At 29.2% G+C, this 24,526-nt stretch overlaps 1 protein-coding gene across 8 annotated transcripts in view; it reads left to right on the forward strand.

Moving 5' to 3' along the window:
- The window catches only part of LOC124431544, a 286,608-nt gene that overhangs the window by 206,637 nt on the left and 55,445 nt on the right, over positions 1-24,526 (forward strand). For all 8 annotated transcript variants that reach the window (XM_046979597.1, XM_046979591.1, XM_046979592.1 and 5 more), the window contains 2 exons: positions 1,015-1,150; positions 21,733-21,866. In XM_046979597.1, coding sequence (XP_046835553.1) covers positions 1,015-1,150; positions 21,733-21,866 — 270 coding nt within the window. The remainder of the gene's footprint in view (positions 1-1,014; positions 1,151-21,732; positions 21,867-24,526) is intronic.

A 24,526-nucleotide genomic window follows, 5' to 3' on the forward strand; every position in this document is an offset into this window, starting at 1 on the left:
ATAATGAGAATTTTTTTAATTCGAATAAAATGTGATTTATTATATGGAAAAAAATACGTACATATATTCTCAAAATTTATTGAATTTCCTTTGATTTTATATCGCGTTAATTATATTGTAAAAAATTAAAATTAAAGTATTTCAATCGTTTAAAAAATTAAAAAATTTTTTAAATTAGAACGTATATAAAAAAAAATATTAAATAGACATGATATATTCGAATTTGATTAAATATATGCTTGTATAATATTATCCCTTGATATAGACGTAAATTTAGATTTAAATTTTCATATTTCATATTTAAAGAATAAAAAAATAAAAACTAAAAATAAAATCATAAATATTACTTTCTAACTTCTCTTATTTTCACACCATAATCGATACCATTATATGAGCTAATGTTATAACGAAAAAAAAATCCGCTTTACACACATTTTAATGCACTAATTAATATGACGAATTTCATTGAAAAAATAAGAAAAAAAGAAAAAAAAAATAAACAAATAAATAAATATATATAGAAATAATTAAAAAATGTCACACAATTTCTATGAATTTGATTAATATGATACAATGAGACACCCTGTATGCAATATGTACTCTTCCTAAAAATAAAAATAAAAAAAGAAGAAAAAAAAAGAATTTATTAATAGATTAACAAAATTGCAAACAAACAAAAATTAGTAAATGACATCAAAGGACGAATCAATAACGATAATGATCCTTTGTATGATGTAGATATTCAAGAAAAAAAAAAATAAAAAAAAAAGAAAAGAAAGAAAGAAAAAAAAAGGAAAAAAAAATAAAAAGAAAAAAGTGAAGTAATGAAACAATTGAAAAAAATTGATAAACGACGTTAGATCGACGACATAAAGGAAGAATACATACAATGACTTTTATCTGAAAGTGCGCAAAAGATGCTCGAGATCCAACGTCGGACAATGCCGTCACGTTTTGAAGTACGTAAGTCTTCCATTACCAAAGCAAACGTTTTCGTTTTCTCTCTGTTCGCAGAAGAGGTCAAACAGCGAAAAGTCGATAAGGTTGGCGAACGTGAGGTTGGAGACATCCGGTCAATACAAATGCGAGGTATCAACAGAGGGTCCATCATTCGCCTCTTTTCATAAAACCGCTAATTTGACTGTAATTGGTAAGTACTATTTATTATACAAAATAATTGATAAAGCATTTATTACACGAAAAGAACAATAACAATAATATAACGACAACAAACAGAAAAGTATAGAAATAATAAAAAAAAAAATAAGAGAGAGAGAGAGAGAGAGCGGAAGAAAGAAAGAGGGAACATAAAAAGACATAAACGATTAAGTTATAACTCAATCGATGTGACAAGGTACCCATGTGTACTTTATAAATTTTGTCACTCTTCTTCTTTTTGTTGTCCATTTTATATATATATATATATATATAATCCATGTGTATATATATATACATGTATATTTTTTTCAAATATAAAAATCTCAGTTTCACGTTGGACATAGAAACGATAGAAAAAGATAAAGAGAGGGACGGAGGGAAGTAGGGAGGGTGAGTTCGATGAATGAGCTCTCAAAAATAATGTTCGTACGTTACGACTCGAAACAGTGTTACACGTATGTATCTACCGTACGTAACGTTCGATTCTTCCCGCAAAAAAGTAAATCACATTCGTCTGTGACAAGAACGATGGATGAAAAAATAAAAAACAAACAAACGTACGAACGAACGTACGAATCGTACGAACGAACGAACGAACGAACGAACGAACGAACGAACGAACGAACGAACGAACGAACGAACGTACGAACGAACGAACGATTGAATGTATCAAATAAAAAGGAAAAAAAAAAAAGAAGAAAAGAAAAGTATCGAGAATAGAACGAACGAGTTTAGAGTTTGTCGAGAGAGAAGGTGAGAGAGGGACGTGAGGTTGAACGGAGGGTGACAGAGGGTGGTGGAGGGTAGCGGAGGGTGGCGGAGGCGGGGGGAGTGATAGGAAAGAAAGGCACACGGTAGTACCTTTTGCTATGAACCAGAGAACTATCGAGATTGTCAAACGATCCGCCATCTACGAAATTTGTTTCTGTCTGTTATCGGACGACACGGGAGGAAATTCTTCTCAAAAAGAAATAGTAAAAAGAAACCGATCCGTAGAACGGACGGGATCGGAGGGGAAAGAAGGGAAGAAGGGAAAGTGGGGTGGGAGAAAAAAAAAAGAAGAAAAAAAGAAAGAAGGAATATCTTCGGTGTCGTTTATCACCATTCATCATAAACTGAGGCATTCACGAGTTGGTTTTATCCCATCGAATCCTTTTCCGCGAGATCGCACGTTCCTTTCTCCCCCTGCGGAAGCAACAACTTGATTTCTCTAGCAATCTTCTCGCTTCTCTGTTATCCTTCTTACACCATAGAATGTATATATGTATATATGTATGTATGTATGTATGTATGTATGTATGTATGTATGTATGTATGTATGTATGTATTGATGTATGTATGTATAAATCAAGCGCAGTTTTGTTTTCTTCGATGGAAGGAAAAAAAAATTATACAAAAAGAAAAGAAAAAAAAGAAAGAAAGAAAGAAGAAGGGAGAAGAATATAATATAATATCTCTTGAAAGGAGAGAAAAATATTTACGTTCTATAAGGATAAACGTTACGAAAGAAAAAAAGTCGAAGCATTTATAAGATCGTTCGCTATTGATAAATGATATTGTGATTGGAATTGTCTTTCTTTTTCTCTTTTTTTCTTTTTTTCTTTTTTCCTTTTTTTTTTGTTTTTTCTTTTTTAGATTGATCCGATCGAGACGTAATCTTGGAATTTTTAAACGAATGTATTATAGTTTGTTTTTTGTTTTTTTTTTTCTTATCGATAATTTCAAGGTAAATAATATATTTAGACAGAATGTAAGTTTAATTATGTAATAATTGTAAATAATACAGTATATATTGTTAATGCACTTATATATTAAATTTACTTTATTTTTACTTTATTTATACTTATATACTTATATATTTTAATTTTTTTATATACTTATGTATTATACTTATATATTATACTTATTTTCTAATATACTTATATATTATAACAAAACGTTTGATATATTATTTATTTTTTGTTTCGTTTATAAAAAAAGAGAAAGAAAATGATATAATAATAAAATTATTACTAAAATATTCTAGAAATGATGCTATCGACATTATATATTTATATTTATATATATAATTTTTTTTCTAAATATGAATATATTATTTACATTAAATTATCAATAAAAACAAATAATTATTATTAGCAAATCCAAAATTACTATATATATATATATATATATATATATATATTGCATATGATTAATATATTATATTATACACAAATTCTGTTTATTTAGATATTAAATACTGAACTATAATAAATTATTTATATTAAAAATATATTAATAATTATATAAATTATAATAATTATATAAATATATAATAATATTCTTTGTCAAAATTTATAAAATTTAATTACTGAATAATATTCCTAAAATTTCGATATTACCTTTTGGACAATTCAATGCTACGTATAATACTTTTTCTTTAGAATTATGTCGTTATTATAATCCTTATAAAGTTTTAATATTAAAAGTATATCATTAAGGACGATAAAATTTGCTTTTTACATTTCTGAAAATTTAATCGCGTTTACTTCGTTATGGTTTACATAAATAAATTCGAATGCCACGTACGAACTGATAGAATACTCTTGTTACGAGAAACAAACGAAAATGAAACGAAAAGAAAGTGCATACGTGGTTATTGGAAATAAAACAAAAAAAAAAAAAAAAGTAAAAAAATATAACAGAAAAAAAAAGCAAAAAATAAATAAACAAACAAGAGTAGAAATCATAACGTTGTCCCCGATAGAAATACAACCGATTTGCGAATGGCGAAAGCTACGTTCATCCTTATCTTGATCGGTTGGGAAATTCGATTGGGAACAGAAAATACAAACAAATACTCATACTTGGAAAATTGAAAAGCGAAGCAAGCGAAAATTATTTGATAATAAATATTCTCTCGTTTTTGAAAATACGTATATATATATATATAATCGAGACACGTAGATAATCTATTATATCATTTCATTCAATAACGAGAATGCATACAAAATAATTTCGAACTGAATGAGAAACGTATATATCGGCGTATATGGAGTAGATTATTTTAATAGAAATATCAGAACGCGATTTTTCACGATCGTATATATTCTAATGAAAAATAATACTTTTCAATCCTCTATAACGTCATTTTAATTATAATTGTTACGTCATAACAAAAGTTCTTTCCTTTTTTTTTTTGTTTATGTGGTTTCTTTACTTTCTTTTTGTTGTTTGTTTTTCTTTTTTCTTTTTTTCTTATTTTTTAAATCAATAAATAGCTAGGTATAGCATAATTATACTATGTAATTAATAATTGTATAGTATAGTATACAATTTTAAATATATTTATACATTAAAATAATTTATTTTTAATATACTTTCATCATCTAGTATACTTATATATATTATATCATTTAATAAATTTACTCATCATCTTTTGTTGTATCTATAAAAACGAAAATCAAAATGATATAATAATAAAATTATATACATATATATATATATATATTTAATTTATTTATTTAGATATGAATCAAAATTAAATTATAGATATTTATAAGATAAAAAGGATTCGTAAAAAATCTGTATAAGTTTCGTAGATAAACAAATATATCTGCATTCTTTATTCACTCATGCACTTATGTAAATAATATATTAACTGATGAAAAATATTAAAAAAAAAAAAAATTGTTTAAATTTAGATACAAAAATTACATATAAATTATAATAACTTATAAGTAGCGTTACGTTAAGAATATAATCTATTGTAAAATAATCTTTAGATAATGAAAAACTATCTTACAAGACGTTAGAATAATTAAATGAAATGATCAGATTGAAGATAATACGAGAACACGATAGAGAACCATTTCCTTCGGTACTTTCATAATCCAGGACCAGTGCTTCGTAATTATTTCAAACGGGTTAATTCGAGCAGTGCTTGTGTCGTTAAACACCACCCCACCGTCCATTTTCTCTCCCACCACCTTGCCTTGTACAATCTACCCTTCTTTCTCCTTACCAGGGTAGGTAGATTCCTAATTGTTAATTAGAAAGTAACGCAGTGGCCTTTATTAAACGTCTCGGTATAGGGGCATGTCCAACCACGTGGCGCAACGAGGCGCAGTTAACTGACTATATCTTCTGGAAAGTTCACTTTTATATATATATATATATATATATATATATATATATATACATACGTAAATATGTATGAATGTATGCCTCTATTTTGTATATGCATGTATGCATACATGTTTGTTTGCATGTACGTATGTATATATGTATATATTTATGAATATATGTATGTATAAATGCATGTACGTATGAATGTATGTATGTAGATAAGTAAATACATATAAATGTACGTAAGAATGTACGTACCTATGTATGTATGTATGTATGTAAATATGTATATGTAAATATGTATGTATCTATGTATTTGTACATGTATATACATTCTTGCATGTGTAAAGAAATCGAATTCTATAGAAACAAATAAAAAGATTTTCTCTCTCTCTCTCTCTCTCTCTTTCTCTTTCTCTCTCTCTTTCTTTCTTTCTTTCTTTTTCTTTGTTTCTTTCTCTCTCTTTTTTTTCTCCTTATCCAACGATAACAGCAGGGTAATACAAGAATTGGAAATAACTGTTATATAGCGAAGAGAAAATCATTTGCGTTAATTTTAGATCGGCTTTGTAGGAAGTAAAGATCAAAAGTAAAGTCAGGAAGGAGTACAGAATTTACATGTTACTATATAACAAGAGTATCGAAGTAAAGCTTACTCAAATTATCCTTTAATCTCATTCCTTCGTCATTTTCCATTAAAATATCTTTCTTGTATATTTTTAATATCTTTAAATCACTACTTTATCTTTAAAATATTTACTTATATATATATTTCATAATTTTTTTTCCAATTCCTTTTATCATTTTAACGACTGATAACAAATGATTCTTTCTTATATATATATATATATATATATATATATATATATATATATATACAAATTTATCCAAATATAAGTAGTAACTTAATATAGTATAATTATACTGTGATATATTAACAATAAGTATTGCACTATATTAAGTTACTATAGATCTATATAATTTATCTAATATGAAATACATCTAACAAAACTTTTAATAAATAATAAATAATATACAGTAGAAAGTATATATATATAATTGTAATATAATTGTAGTATAATTAGTGTGTATACTTACTATGTAATACTATATTATAATTATAGCATATAATGCTATGTCGTACTATATGCAAGTATCAATGTTATTTCTTTTTCCTCCCTACCCTTCTTTTTTTTTTTACATATACGATAATAAATTGAATTAAAGAACAATCTAAAATCAAGATGTAACATATATGTAATGCATAAATATATTTGAAATTATGAACGAGAATAAATTCAAACGTGTCACAAGGATAAAACGATCGTTCATATTTATTTTTACGATAGCATGACCGAAAATATATTCACTGGAAATGTTTTCATATCTGAGTTAATTTACAACGTTAGGAGATAACCGGATTGGTCACAGATTCCGTTTCTTATCCTTTTATTTGTCACTGACAAATCGTTTGGTACATTTCCACGACGTATTCGTGCATATGAGAGAAACTCTCGTTTCGTGTATGGCAAAGTGTATGCCAAAAGCACGTTCCAAGTGTGTATTCCATGGAGCCATAGAATCTACTTTAGCGTCTACCACGAAATGGGAGTGCTGCTTCAGGGATTTTCGTTTAGGAAAAGGATAAGAGGAGTGGAGAGAAGAGGAAAGGAAAGAAGAACACGTAGAGGAGTCAGCGGATTTATTTAATGAGGAAATAATGCAAGGTCCGGTACTATTTTCTTCTATTTCTTCGATATATATATATATATATATATATATATATATATATATATATATATATATATATACGTACTCGATTCTTATGCGAAAGATATATATATAATTTTCTTTTACTATTAAATGTTAAAGATTATCAATCCATAAGATATATCTTAGAACATTGTATTAAAAATTTGAAGATTATAATAAAATGAATATATGGATTATTTATTTTTTATATAAACTTGCACTGATGCTAACTAAACTAATGATAATAAATATATAATTTATATAGATATATATTCATATATATTTTATATATATAAAATATATATAAAATATATTTATATAAAATATATCTATATATAATAATGTTAAAAGTTAATATTATATTATGTATAATATTATGTTATGTATAATAATATAAAATAATATAATATAATATAACATATATATATATTATTATTATTATTATGATTGAAACATATAATTAGTTAGCTTAGAATATATTATACTTTATAATAGCTTTTAAAGATTAATATTATATCATATAATATAATATAATATAATATAATATAATATAATATAATATAATATATTATATTATAATATATTATATGCTTGATAATAGTGTTTAAAAGTTAATATTTTACAATATATAATAAAATAATATAATATAATATAATACATATATAAATAAATGCGTGTATATATATATATATATATATATATATATATATATATATATATAAATGTATCATTATTGATACACATAAATAGTTAATGTGAAGTAATACTTGTAATAGCTTTTTAAGGATTAACATTATATCACGTATAAGAACATATAATATAATATAATATATTTATATATAAATATATTATTATTGATAGATATAATCAGTTAACTTAGAATAATACTTGATAATAATTTCCAAGAGTTAATATTATACTATGTAAACTTTGAGTATATTGCCACCCATACAAACTAACGACCATAAATGAAACACTTTGGTTAAGATATGATAATATTATGCACGAGTTGAATTACCGTTGAGAGTGCAATAGCACTTTTTAAGATACATCGTTGGTTCCTAAAAAATCAACTTAATTATACCTCAACTTCTTCTTCTTCTTCTACTTCTTCCACCAGTTTGATTATCTTTGATAATAGGACTAAAAACAACCCTATTGCATGACTAGTTAGTACCATAAAATTAAATAATCCGTTTGCATAATCAACTTCCCATGAAACAACATATCATCGGACTATATACGTATATCACGAACGATAATCTACGAAGTTTTTACTCTTCGAAACGATATCGATTTCGAAGGAAAAGAAGAATGAATAAAACGAAGAAGGCACAAAAAAAGAGGAAAAAAAATGAAGAAAAAGAAAAAAAAGAAAAAGAAAGAATTTTACGGGACACTTTTTGATATGATAATCTTACGGACAATTAGATAACGCCGATCGATTGAAAATAATCGTTTGATCATCGATATCCAAACGAAAGGAATTCGATCCAACGAGTTAAAAAGTTTTAACATAAGAACCGAAAAAATATAAAGAGAAAACGATTGAGAAAGAGAAAGAGAAAGAGAAAGAGGAAGAGAGAGAGAGAGAGAGAGAGAGAGAGAGAGAGAGAGAGACAGGATATAGATCGTAAAATCGTACGATGTCGAATGCGACATAGTTATCTTCATCGAAGTGAGTCGAGCGAATATGTCAGACTACCACCACCACTATCATCACTACCACCATTACCATCTCTTCGATCTCTCTCACCCAATGAACTTTGAACGATGAGTAGAAAAAAGATAGGTGATCAAGGTTAGTTCTTCGATCTTCCTTCTCCGAGTCCCTTTCTCTCTTTGGTTAAAATAGAACCACCGTAGAAGGAAACAGGAAACTAAAATCGGTTTCTTTGTTCCCCAGAGAGATTCAAGAAGAGTAGGTAGAACGGGGGAGGGGAGGAGAGAGAAGGGTTAGGAGTTGGAAGATCGAGCTAGAGCATCGACTTCCCTCGAAAAGAAAGAACTCCTGTTTTCTTAGTTCAAGTTGAGTTGGATTCAAGCTGACCGGGTGAACGGTTTGATTTGGTTTAGTTAGGTTAGGTTAGGTTAGGTTAGGTTAGGTTAGGTTAGGTTAGGTTAGGTTAAGTTAAGTTAGGTTAGGTTAGGATGGATCGATCGGTAATCTATGTCTTAGTAAAAATTGAAGAAAAATCGAAGAAACGGGATGTAAGTAGCAAGGAGACCAGATGAACTTAAAGAATGGTAAGATCTACTACTACTACTATTACTGTTACTACTACTGTTACTACTACTGCTACTACTACTGGTACTGCTGCTGATGGATGAAAGAAAGGTTGATAGAAACCAAGTGAAGGTATGTTAGGCACGAAGATGATCGAGGGATTTGGCTTCTTTCCAGGGAGTCGGTCAATCGCCAGGAGATAACCGAGTTCGGTCTACGCCCAAGCAACGACCACAATTCCACGAGCAAAAAGTTTTTACGTAGAGAAGTAAAAAAAGAGTGCTGATACTTAGAAAGGAAAGAAGGAAGAAATTGTTGGTGCTGAGGTCTGATGGGACGACAGTCCATCAGTAGATAGATCAATGAAATCACGAATTATATATGTGTATATGTATATATGTATGTATGTATGTATGTGTGTGTGTGTATAATATATATATATGTATATAACTAATAATAAAATATCATTGACAATATTAATTTTTAAATTCAATATTTTATTTTCATATTGAATTTAAAAATTCTTCATGATAAATTTAAATAAAAATAAATACAAACGAAATTATATATATTATTATATTTTTAATATTTTTAATAATAAAATATATATAATAAATATATAATATAATATTTATTAGATATATTATCATATATATATTATATATTTATAATTTCTTTTTAATTATATTATATTTGTTATATTATGTATATTATATATATATTTATATAAATAATTTCATTCGTTTTTAAATCTCTCATAAAGAAATAGATGCGATAAAAGGAATAAAATGTTGAATTTGAAAATTAATATTGTCGATGATATACTATTATTAGTACGATGATCAACGATAAAGCGTGGAAAGGTAAACGTTTGGAAGACGTTTTATGAAAAAAAAAAAAAAAAAAAAAACGTGTCTTTTTTGGCCTCGATAAGAGCAGAGTGAATCGGAAAGCTGCTCTTTCACTGCAGGTAAATGGGGCGAGAAGTTGGCCCGATATTTCATGAAAAATTATCACGTAACGTGTGCATATATACATACATATATATATATAGAGAGAGAGAGAGAGAGAAAGAGAGAGAAGAAGAAAGTACACGACACAAGCCCATATTTTCTCGTGAGTGCAGAATTACGAAACGAATAAATCTCGGCTCTCTTGAGATACGGAAAATGATTATTTATCGAACGGATGTGACGTCGGATGCTGGTCGAGCAAGTCACCCGTCGCGAAGTAGCGACGTGAATAAGGCGGTCAAAGTTCCGGTAAGAAAGAGAAAAAGAAAGAGAAAGAGAGAGAAAATAAAACGAAAGAAAGTCCTATGAGGGTCTTCGTTGTGTTTTAGAATTGGACTTTAAAAAAAGAACGATGTAAAATGGAAAATTATGGAAACAGTCGTTTCTCTTGGGAATGCATAATAATCGCGAAACAATTTTAAAGTAGCAGTTTGCAAGCAAAGGAAAAAGAAAAGGAAAAAGAGAGAGATTGAGATACAGACAGAGAAAAAGAAGGAGAAAGAGAGAAATAGAGAGACAAAGACGACGATGACGACGACGACGACGACGACGACGACGACGACGACGACGACGACGACATCGTTTTATACGAATATGCAAGGCAAACTGGGTCGAACGTTGCCTTTGAAGATTTTCCTGCCAAACGGAATCTGAACTTTCTCAGATTTATTAAATACAGTCTACGAAGAAAAAGTTTATCCCTCGTTTAAAAAGTTAACATACACTTAAATAGATACATATGTATATTATATATTTATATACATAGATACACACATACATACATACATAGATACTTATTTAACTTGACAAATCGTCAGTCGTTTAAGTTAAATAATAATGGATCGTAAAGTTTCTAACTACGGATCATTTCTTAAAAAATTAATATTAAATTGTATGAAACTTTAATCGTTTAAAAAATTAAATTAATATTAAACGACAATTACTCGTTCGAATAATAATGATAATAATACACATCATCGAGCAAATCAAATGTTTCTTTCGCATCTAAAACGATATTATCATTGACGATGTTATCGCGATCATTAAATAAGAAATTACCTAAACTTAGGCATTGCTTTAACAACATTACCTTGAAATATCGTCTTTGGCGATGCCAACAAGGGAGCTGCTGCTTCAAGTCACCGTAAAGATGTCGGAGAAGTCGGATGTATTATACATACATACATACATACATAATACCCACACACACATACACACACACACACACACACACACACACACACACATATATATATATATAATCCTTCGTTGGTATTAAAGGTAACGATCTCAAAGCAAGAAAATAGACTAGTCTCTCGAGCGAACGAATGAATTTCTATCGGAGACAAAAAATAGGAAGATGGTCGCGGATTCTTCTGTTGTTGTGACACAAAAGTAACGAGGAAAGGAAATTAAAGGCGGAAAAAATAAAGGGAGAAGGAAGAGTAAAGAGATAAAGGAAAGAACGAACGAGTCAAGGAAAAAAAAAAAGAAAAAAAAGATAAAAAAAAGAAAAAAGATGAAGAAGAAAGAAAAAGAAAAAAAATAAGAAAAAAGAAGTGGGGGAAAAAGAGAAAGAAAGAAAGAAAGAAAGAAAGAAAGAAAGAAAGAAAGAGAGAGAGAGAGAGAGAAAGAGAGAGAAAAGTTTAAAAGAGGGAAGAAAGATCGAACGAAGGAGCGAAAGAGCGGAAGCATAGGAAACGATGAAATCCGGTAAGCTTTCCTTCCTCCTTCCTTCTTCCTCCTCCTCCTCCTCCTCCTCCTTCTACTGCTCTCTCGTTCCTGCTTAATAATACAGAGCAACCATATGCCTCCGTAATTCCGCGATTTCTATGATAACGATACGCCAAGCTCAAACTTTGGAGTCGCTCGAGGGAGATTATGTATCCGTGAAGACGGAAACACTCGAGTATACGCACTTATCTCGATCTAAGGAAAATATTCGACCTGCTAGTCGCACGTATCTATGTATATATATACACATATTTGTATATGTATATATATAAATATATATATATATATGTATATAATAATACCACGTACAAACACACATATGTATTTATCATGATTATATTGAACGTAAAAATATTTAAGAAATCAATTTAATCGATCCTATCCGTCGATCAAACTCATAATTATTTCGACAATTATTAATCAACTTTCTCTTTTACTCCGATTACACTTTATTCGGGAACTCGTCAAAATTTTATATATCCATTTTATTTTACAATCATACAAAAAAAAAAAAAAAAAAAAAAAAAAAAGAAACAAAAAAATCCTTCAGACAAAATATACTCACAAGTATTGGAAAGGGATATAAAGTGAAGGGAGAAGAATGTGGTTGATTAAAAAGGAAGAAGAAAAAGAAAAGAACAAATTTTTTCCTTCCATTTTTGAAAATCTACTTTCTTTCGTAGTCCTAGCACTTTTTCTCTCTCTCTCTCTCCCTCTCTTTTCTTTTTTCCAACAAAGGTCGAAAACGCGCGCGGCCACGCGGCCGCCGTGCGTCCGTCAAAAACGGCTACTCGGTTACCACCCTTCATTCCCTCTACCCCACCCTTAACCTCTATCCCACCCTTACCCTCTACCTCGACACACATCACCATACCCCGTAACGTTTAATTCGTACTTCAAACAATTGCACGAACCACCGACAGCACCCTATATCGTTTGTTATATAGGTTACCACAGAAATAATTGAATTAGGCGAGCGAGCCGAAGCTTAAACGGATTTCGAGGCCCAACGATGATTCCACTAATTTCGAGGACTGAGAGAAATGGATATAGATAGAGAGATAGAGAGATAGATAGAAATGAATAGGAGAGATAGAGAGATGGAAAGATAGAGAGAAATGTAAAAGGAGTAATATTTGAAAAAAAAATTTTGTAATTTTCAAAAGTGTTTCCGACAAATTTCAATCAGTCTCTCGAGCGAAGGGGAAACTTTGAAGAATAGAAAAAAAAAATTAAAAAAAAATAATAATAAAAAAAAAAAAAAAAAAAAAAACAAAAGAAAATAAAAAAGAAGAAAAAGAAGAGAAAAAAGAGAGAAAGAGAGAGAAAGAGAAAGACAGACAGAGAGAACTTTTATTCTTTTCGGAAATTTTCTTTTCTTTCTTTTCTTTTTCTTTTTTTTTTACCTTTATATATATATATATTTTATATATATATATATATATATATATATATATACTTCATATATTATATATATATACTTCAATTTATATATATATATATATATATATATATATATATATATTATATATGTTTTATTTATATATGTATATATATATATATACTTCAAAAGTTCTCCTCATCAACGAATTCCCTTTCTCGAAACGCAAAAAGATCGGCGAATTTTCGATAGGAAATTCTGCAAATTCGACGAGAAGTATACCTCGAACAAATAGCGAAAGAGAGATACCTACTTTTCGTTCGACTGGGTTCGAAAGAGCGTGGTAGGGAATAGGAGGAAGGAATCAATCGAGATTACGAATACCGTCGAAGCGAGAAATTAAATGGGACATATCCGCTTTTCAGAAAGTATACATCAATGATTTGAGAGAAAGAGAGAAAGAGAAAGAAAGAAAGAAAGAGAAAGAGAGAGAGAGAGAATGGGAGAAAGGGGGGGGGAGAGAGAGAGTGAGAGAGAGATAGGGAGAAAGATATGTTGGTTTGCGTTAGAAAAGAATTCGCTGAACTACAAAATTTCATCTCTTAACGGGTCGGGTGATCCCTTGGATATGATCCTATTTTTTTTTCTTTTTCTTTCTTTTTTTTTTCTTTTTTTTTCTTCCTTTAATTTCACTAATCCATTCTAGAAATGAAATATCTCAAACAATTACGGAAAAGAATTCTTTTCGTTGTTATATATTGAAAAATTGCAAAATGTTATTTTACAACTGACGAAAGTTAATGAAATTGAAAAAGAAAGATATGATTTATTTGTAAAACCTTTATCGGTCTTATTTTTTACGTTTTGTCAATTTTTTCTTATTTCGTAATACTTGAAAAGAAACAAAAGGAATAGAAAAAGAGTTTTTCTCGATTCTCATATGATTTCTTTGTTTTCTATACTCTTCTCTTCGAAAAATTATTGTATCACCATAATTACTATGATCAATATTTAATGCTTGAACGTTTAAAAAAAAAAAAAAGAAGAGGAAAAAAAATAAGGGAAGTAATAATAATAATAAGAAGAAGAAGAAGAAGAAGAAAGAAATATAAATTGTTCAATAAAAAAAAAAAAAAAAAAAAAAAAAAAGGAATAATACTCTTTATCAATTTTTTTTTTTTTCCTTTTTTATTTTTTTGTCCCGTTTGTTTTCCTATACTCCACTCTTAAATATATTACTTTAAACATATTATAAACTATAAACTTACAGATACGTGTCCCACGTCCAATGGAACTATAATAGTATAAAAAATTTTTTAATAAAAAAAAAAAAAAAAAAAAAAAAAAAGTAATAATAATAAAAGAAAAATAAAAAAGTAAAAAGATAAAAACAAATATCGAACTTTTTATTCGTTACTTCGAAAGATAAAGGGATTGTCTTCGCGTTTTAGTTTTTTCCCTTCATTTGACTCCAACCACACACGAAGATTGCTTTAAAAGGTGATTAAAGACCAAAAGAGAGAGGATCAGAGAGAAAGATAGAGAGAGGGAGAGAGAAAGAGAGATAGAGTGCAATTTTTCATCGTTACATCGGTATATCGCTTTGTATGCATCCAAGTCTATAACTACGTAAGCCGTTCTTCCCGTAAAGCTATCGAAGTGGACGCGAAGCGAAGCGAGGTTTCGATGATTAAGAGCGACCGACCCCCTCGAATACAAAGGGAAACGTGTAATCGGAATCCAAATGTACGAATGTATATATCTATATATACATATATCTATGTATACATATATGTATCTATGTATTTATGTATTTATGTACATGTATATGTATGTATTTACATTGGCACAAATTGGAATATTAAGGGGTCAAGATATTACAGGTACTAGTTCGATCGAATAATTTGCCATCGCTTCTAATTATGATCGCGAAAAAAAAAAGAAATAATTAATACAATAAATGACAAAATATTATCAATATGATTAAAGTTTATTCTTGATTGAGAGAAATAATTCTAAAATATTTGAATCGATTCATTGAATCTTTTCTTTTTCTTCCTTCCTTTCATTCCGTTTTAATGTCCGACCCGAGAGATAATTATTTTTCTTTTTCTTTTTTTTACTACAATTTTCTTTTTTTTTTTTGTCTTCCATCACTTCTGACACGATTAAATATTATTCTTGGATCGATGAAATGATAATAGAGCGGAAAAAAGAGAAAAGATAAACTTTACATTGATCCAATGCGTATGTACATATATATATATATATATATATATATATATATATATATATATATATATATGATGGTCTTATTTACATTTTTATTATAAGTAGAAACAATTCTCTCTTTCTCTTTCTTCTTTTTTTTTCTTTTTTTTAATCAAACATGTTCGTACACGATTCTTAATTTTCTAATTTTTTTTTTTATGAAACAATTATTATTATTATTAGAAATATATATATTTATTTATTATTATAATTATATATTATTATACATATATATATATATATATATATATATTTATAGTTTATTCAAATTGAAAACTAAGTTGAAATGGTCGATCAATGTATATTTTGACGTAAATACACATAAAAAGAAAAGCCATTGTTACGTGAACCCCAATACGTCGGGGTCGGATTCGACATCAATTTTTTATCTTTCCGAAATACTTTTTTACGTCGGGCGTGATTCGACGCATATTTTTCCTTTTCCTTTTTTTTTCTTTTTTGTATTTTCTTCTTTTTTTTTTTTTTTAGGATACCATTTCATAAAAATTTTTTACTACGAAATGTCACATCTTCATCGAAATATATAAAAAAAAAAAAAAAAAGAAAAAAAAAACCTATGAGAAGCGTTACGTATATTTTATGTTATTTTTCTTTTTTCTCTTTGATGCACAAAAAAAAATAAAAAAAAATAAACATTAAAAGGCGGATGTACAAAAAAAAAAAAAAAAAAGAAAAAAAAAATTAATAATAATAATAATGATATTTATAATATTAATAATAATGGGTACGGACGTTATGACAAACGTGAACTGAAAAGAAAAATCGAACAATGTTTGTATTAAAAAAATCTCTCTGTCTCTCTTTTTCTCCCTTCTTCTCTCTTACTCTCTCTCTCTCCCTCCTCCTTTATCTCTCTCTCTCTCTCTCCCTCTCTCTTATGTGAGGGTTGAAATTCAACGAAAGGATTTTCGTTTTACCGGAAACATTTCTAACGTGACCGAGATAAAGAATCTTATAAAAATCTTTGGCTTTTTCATTTCGAAAGGTAAACCACAAAATGGAACGGGATATCTTTCGAACAGACGTTCCTAGATGCAGTTACTCTCTTAGTTTTTCCTTCTTTTAAACGATTCTCTTTGAATGTTCCCAGCGAATGAATATTTATGACGTTCTCCCCTACCCTCCAACTCACATACACCCCTCCCCCCTCCCCACCAATACCCATCCCCGCTTTTCTCTCCATGAATATTTACGATATCGAAAGTCTATGCCGGAATATCGATGGGGAACGCGCTTTATGCGCGTGTGCGTATGAACTATATCGTTTACGTACAATACACTTCGAAATATAAATTGTTCAATAAAAATTCTAAGGTAAAATTTCAATTTTGTCAATTTTCAATCCACGTTGTTGATACCTTCTGGTGAATTTTATTTTTTATAAATACAAAAAAGAAAAAAAAGAAAAAAAAAGATACACAGAAAAAAAAAGAAACAAAAAGGGATTTACGTAACACCGACGAATATAAAAAATACTTTCTCGTTTGCTTATAATTTACGAACGAAATATTCTCATCGAATTTATAAACGACAAATCGTTAATACAATTTTAACATAAAAATTTCACGTTGATCGAAGTCGAATGATCTAGCTCTTTTTTATTTCTATTTTTTTTTTTTTTTTCTTTTTTTTTTTTCTTCGAATAATCAAATATATATTTATATATTTAAAATCTATTTTATAAGGGACAATGTGATAACGAGATGCATAATAATATAGAAGAACATTAAGGAAAAATATCCTGTTCAGATTTATGAACATCCCTTATGCGAACTACTACTCATAAGAGAGAGAGAGAGAGAGAAAGAGAGAGAGAAAGCTCTCTGAGTCGAATTAAAGGGGAACCAACGATCCAGAGCTTACGTAGAGAGCTTCATAAATGCTCTCCATAAATATCGGGGTGGAAAATTGTTCTAGAGAGAAGAGGATCGAACATTTACGCATCGTGTTAACCTATTTTTTTTAACTACGTGAGTGCTTCGATCTTATATGAATACAACGCTCTCTAACGTCTTCTACATACCATAGAGCGTACACTTTATGAATTAAATAATAATCGTGTAACGATTGCAAAGACGAAAAAAAAAAAAAAAGAAAAAAAAAGGAAAAGAAGAAAAATAATGAAAATGATTAACGTCGACCTTGAAAACAAAGGAAACATTAATCACATCATCATATGGATATATAAAAAAAAAAAGTGAATCCTCTTTATATTAGGATACAATTAATCATAAATTTAAATTAATACGATCATTTATCAACGTTTATCGATTAAACCGTAATCGCTCTCTAATTTAAATTTTGTTTTCGTCAATATTTAAAAAAAAAAAAAAAAAAAAAAAGAAGAAGAAAAAAGAGAAGAAAAAAGAAAAGAAAAAAAAGTGAAAGAAAAAGAAAAAAGAAAAAAGAAAAATATATTCGATACAATAAAATACATTCTAGACTTGTTTTTTTTTTTTTTTTTTTTTGTCAGATATGAAGCGAGTGTTAATTTTTTATGTCTTTCTTTTTTCTCTCTAAAAAAAAAAAAAAAAAAAAAAAAAGAAAAAGAAAAAAGAAAAACGAAAAAAAATAAAAATATAACTTAAACGGACGTTATAGCGGTTAAACGATTATCAAAAATTTATATGTAAACGAGTGGTAAGAAATTTCGTGTTTAATTTATGATATCCACTAACATTAGCCGTATAATTTTCTTAAATAATTTTCTTCGAACAGGCATAACGTACGAACGTATAATTGCATTACTCAGAACGGGACGTATTTCTATTTCATAATTTTCCAGAAATTCGTATCGAGAAGAGAAACGAAAATTAGTAACGGTAATAGCACACGGCGAAACGTTCCTAGTAAGTCTCTTTGAAAATAGGAAAGTCCAGTGAAATCCGTAAACCACGAAGGACCGACCGTCGGTTAAATTTGTCGCTCTCTATATGTATCCTCCGTTTGCGGCTGGTATCCTCAACATTGACTACAAGTGCGAGTGTGAATACAAGAAAGAGAGAGAGAGAGAGAGAGAGAGAGAGAGAGAGAGAAAGAGACAGAGAGAAAGAGAGAGAGAGAGAGAGAGAGAGAGTCTTGTTTTACAGCGTTACCTTCCGGCCTAACCATAGCTTTCTGCTGGCCGCCATTCCGCAAATCCACTAGCTTCTACAAGCCCGTACAATCGTCGACGAAATAAACTTCCTTTAGCGAGATATCATCCCTTCTCGTAACGTTTCGCGCACGCACACAGGCGCATACACATACACACACACACACGCACACACATATATATATACATAAGGATACGTACATGGATGCATAGGTACATCCGAGAGCTTCCCACATTTTAAAGCTAAAATCCTTCGGCATGTTTCAAGTCGCCATCGTATTCTCGTACCTTCTCGCTTGACCTATCCAAATCGCAATGAAAGATTACGGGAGTCTAATGGTAAACCTGATTTGCCAATACGAATACAAGTTTAATCCTCGTAGATACTTAAAGTACTTACTTACTTATTTACTTACTTACCTATCTCTATTATTGTATACAGTGATCTCTATTAAATCCATCAAACGATTCAAATCAATTTCTCTGAGTAATCCGATACGTCCGATTATTTTCCTTCTTCTCGTAATTTTCTATGAGATTGTATAAATTCTTTTTCTTTTTTCTTTTTGATTGTTTTTTTTTTTTTCTTTTATTTTTTTTCTTCCATTAAGACGATCAACGAATTGTTATTTGATTTAATGATACACGCGTATCACTGTTAATTATTTTATGGAATTTTTTTATTTTACTTTTGTCTTGTTCCTTTTATTTTATATAATTTATAATAAAAATTGACATTTTCGTAAAATAAACATGAGGGATCGTTATTGAATCTTAAAGATTATTCATAATTATTTCATTTTAACAAGTGCAACGAGAAACGTATAATGATTATAATTTATAGTAATTTATCTGGGATTTTATTTCCAAATTTTGATCGTAAATATTAAAAGTTTCAAGGAAAGGCCATCTAATTGAATTTTTTCTTTTTTCCTTTTCTTACTAATTATTAAAATAAAAGATAATGAAATAACAATCTGTGATCGAGCATTGATATAAATTTTTTTTAATAATTTCATAAACGTAAAAAAAAAATATATATATATATCGTTACGTTAACAACGATAAAAAAAATAATATTAATAAAATAAAATAAAACAATTTCATTTTGAATTTATAGAAAACGTATATATAAAGCATTTAAAAAACGAGAATATTTCGCGTTACCGAGATTTGCAACGCATCCTGCCAGTCACGTTTTATTTTCTCGGAGAAAAATTCGATGCATAACCTTTTGTAAATCGGCGATTCAATCCGCAAACTCCATTCCCGAGTTGGAACACAATCATGAATTTGGAACGCGCCACGATTCGTATTCGTGTATGTAATCTACGTAGGATAGATATATCTAAACATCTATATACCTATCTACCTACCTACTACCTATCTAGCCACCAACCTAGCCACCTACGTAACTACCTACCTATCTACCTATCTACCAATACAAAGAATGTTCGAACGTGTCTCCTATACATTTGCAAATAACCAGAACACAGAATTATTTAGGTACCAATGTAACCCGTAAATTTCTAACCAGAGAAAACTGTTGAAAACTTTCGATGATCATAAAAACTTTCGCGCTTGAAAAATCTAATATCATTTTCGAATGAAATATCGATCTGTAAGATGCATTAATGGATCCATTTCGATACGAAGAAAGAGAGAGAGAGAGAAAGAGAGAGAGACAGAGAGAGAGAGAGAGAGAACTAGCTAAATCGACCTCTATCTCTATCTCTCTACACACATATATAATGTATATATATATATATATATATATATGTGTGTGTGTGTGTGTGTGTATATATATATATATATATATGGATATGAGTAAGTGCTTGGACAACAGGGTGGATGTTTAATTGAGCATTCGGTCGCGCCAGGCTGAACGCGAATGTCCCTCATAATCCGGTGTACCAATTAACGCTATTAGAGACATCGAACGTAGAGAGAGAAAGAGAAAGAGAGAGAGAGAGGGAGAGGGACGCCGGCGGCAGTCTGATAAACTTGATCATCGATTACAAGTGGAGGTAGTACACGGTCATTGACAACCATAACGTGATCGTAAACGACTGGTAATATAGAAGATAGCAAATGAAAAAAAAAAAAAAAAGAAAAGAAAAAAAATGAAAAGAGAGAGAAAAGAAAAATGATAATAATTCCAATATTGTCGTGAAAATCGCGGATCGGACGATTCGTTCTATCCATTAATGCGAATAAATTAATTAATTATCGGAAACGATATCGTAGATAGGAGTATTAGTAGAAAAAGAGAAAGAAAAATACAAAAGAAAAAGAAAATAAAAATTATCCTGATTGATATATCCCGTATGGAATATCTCGTGAAATAAATTATTTGATTGAGGATTTATTGCATATATAAAACAGATTTCTGTGAAGTAAAGATTTTGCTAGGGACTGATCTTTTATTTTTTTTATTTTATTTTATTTCTTTTTTTTTGTTTTTGTTTTATCGAATTAACACATTAAATTCATATATTACTTCAATTGTATTTGATAATATCAAAGGAAAATTTATATGGGAGAATTATTAAATTAGAATGATATGATTAAAATGGAATATATGAAATATTTAAATTATCTTACATAAACCTCCACACACACACACACACACATATATATATATATATATCTTCACCTTACGTACACTTGATATAACATAAATTGATATAACATCGATTAATTGAAAAAAGTATCAATAATAAAGGGGAAATCAAATTTTATCATCAAATTTTATCCTTCGATGATGTGTTAAATACGATTCTCAATATTATCAATCTACTATAGGTTATTATATGTTCATCCCCTATATACACACGCACACACACATACATACACAAATATATATGTGTAATATCGTAGAAAAAGAACGACATATGAAATACATTGATGTTACCGTAGACACTCGAAAGCTATAACTTTCATGTACCATTCAGCGTTGAATTTACGTTTCCAGCTCTTCCGGAACGAGGACCGGAAATCACGGGCTTAACCTCGCACTACGCCGTTGGCGAAAACGTGACTGCCAACTGTACGGCCTGGCCTTCGGTACCAAAAGCCGATCTTCGCTGGACCATCAATGGAGAAACGGTAAAGTATTTACGATTCTTTCCTGTAACCATGTATATCAGTATACACGTGTGTGTATGTGTGTGTGTGTGTGTGTGTGTGTGTGTGTGTGTGTGTGTGGTGTGTTCGTGTGTATATATCCAGCTAAACATGGCCATCTATTTTTCTTCGATACTCAAGTTCGATCGTTTCATGAACGATCGAGAAAAAGGTTTCTTAACGATCGGAAATCGACTTTTCTTCCTTCCGATTGAAAACGACTGATCGAAAAAAAAAAGAAATAATAAAAAAAAAAAATATATATATATGTATATACATCGTACACTTTCTACAATGGCAAACTTATCTTCGAAAAAGTTTTACAGCCCCAATTTAATACTCTTTCAATTTCTCTCACGTCCTTACCAAACGTACATTCCTATTAAGAAACGAAGTAAACGATATTTTCTATCGGTTTCAATTTTTCTCCTATTTTGTTCCTTTTACTTTCTTACTCTTTTTTTTTTTTGTTTTTGTTCTTTTTTTTTCCTTCTTCCTTTTCGCTCCATTTTTCTCTTTTCGTCGAGACACATACTCCGACGATTAATTTATAATCGTATTTTTAAACGTTCCGTCTTAATTGCAATTTTATCGTAGAATAATTTAAAATTTTTTTGTATGTCTTTTTTTTCTTATTCTTTTAATCTGTCCTGTGGAAGAAAAAAAAATAGGAAGGAAGAAAATTGAAAAATTGATAACTTCTCGTTATCGATCTTAATTTTGCGTTATGCAAGATCCTTCTTTTTTCTTTCTTTTTTATAATAATAATAATAATAATAATAATCAATAACCAAACGTGATAATATATATGTGTATGTATGATATTTAATTATTCGATTCAATGAGAATTATCTCCCGTTTTTTCTTTTTTTTTTTTTTTCTCATAAATCTATCTTACGAAGAACCGATATTATCGTGTAATCGATATTATCCAACGAACAAAATCAATTTCGTCCATTAAACAATAATAATAATAATGATAATAATAATAATAATAATAATAATAATAATAATAATAATAATAATAATAATAATAATACGGATAAGAATAAGAATAATAATCAATTAAACGTAAAATCTCATGTGATATGAATCAATAATTTTTACGTACTTATTCGTTTCTTAAAATAAATGTTTAAACTATTCTAACAAAACGAACAATCGACATTTTCTTTTTATCGATATTAATTTTTCTAATATATATATATAATATATATAATAATTAATATATATAATAAAATTATAATAAAATTAATATATATATATATATATATATATATATATATATATATCAACAATAATTGATATAAACGTCATTGTACCATACTAAAATGTTACCTCTCGAGGGAGATTATAACAATTTTTCTATTTCTTTTTTCTTTCATTTTATTTTTATCTCTCGCGTAAATCCATGTATATATACAAACACACGCACACATACACACATATACATATACACGTTCGTATAAGCTCGTATATACAGAGAAACAGGTAGACATTATATATACATATACGGCAATAGAATGATCTTCGATTTTCCTAAAAGCTCGTTCCTCGGCAAGAAAATTAGATTTCAGCGTTCGGTTGATCGTCAACGGCGAAAATCCTCTTTCCTCCTTTCTAGCCGAAGAATGCCAGCCCAAGGCGAATCTCATCCGCTAGGCCATCAACTTAAAATACAAGGGCGTTTGCTTTTGCTCATGCAAAATAATCTCAGCTCAGTTAAACCCACCCACCCATCTATCCCCCGTTCGTCCGCCCGCCCTCCTCGCGCGAGAAATTTCCTTGATAGGGACCTTGAATCTTTGAAAAAGGGATGATAGTAGTAATAGTAGTAGTAATATTATGGCATAATAGTTATCGGAAAGAAAAATCTTCGTACGAGTTTTTTTTCTTTCTCTGCTTTTTGTTTTTTTCTTTTTTATTTCTTTCTTTTTTTTCTTTCTTTTTCTTTTTCTTTTTATCGATGCCAAAGCTATCTAAAGGAACGAGGGGGATAAAAGAGAGACAGAGACAGAGAGAGAGAGAGAGAGAGAGAGAGAGACAAAAAAGGTCGACAAGCAAAAGGGAAAGCGAAATCACGTATAAAAGTTCTCCGTCGTGAGATCTATCGCTGTAAACCAAAGTCTCGTTACTTCCTTTCCCTTCTCGTTACTTTTTCTTTCTTTCTTTCTTTTATTTTCTCTTCTTTTTTGTTTTTTTGTTTAATTTCTTTTTTTTTCTATCTTCTTTCTCTGTTTTCTTCTTCTTCTTCTTCTACTTTTTCTTTTATTCGTTTCTGAAAACTCGCGCGAAGTCTACGTAAAAAGTTTTTCGCCTATAAAGTATCGAAAGGTAGATCCTCTCTCTCTCTCTCTCTCTTTCTCTCTCTCTCTCTCTCTCTCTCTTTCTCTTTCTCATACACCTACACACACACACACACACAAACACACATACATACTTTCTTTTTCGTTTCGATTCACTCGCTTTAACTTCTATTTGAACGCACGTGTCACTTTTATTTCTTGCGAATGAACGAACGAGAACGTACGCTTAATGTAAATTGAAATTTTTCTTCTCGTTTGTTTGTTCTTTTTCTTTATTTCTTTTTTCTTTCTTTTTTTTTCTTCCCCCCCCCTCCCCCCATTACGAACAACAAATTT

Source organism: Vespa crabro, chromosome 21 (genome assembly GCF_910589235.1).
Source record: "Vespa crabro chromosome 21, iyVesCrab1.2, whole genome shotgun sequence".
Lineage (NCBI taxonomy): Eukaryota > Metazoa > Arthropoda > Insecta > Hymenoptera > Vespidae > Vespa > Vespa crabro.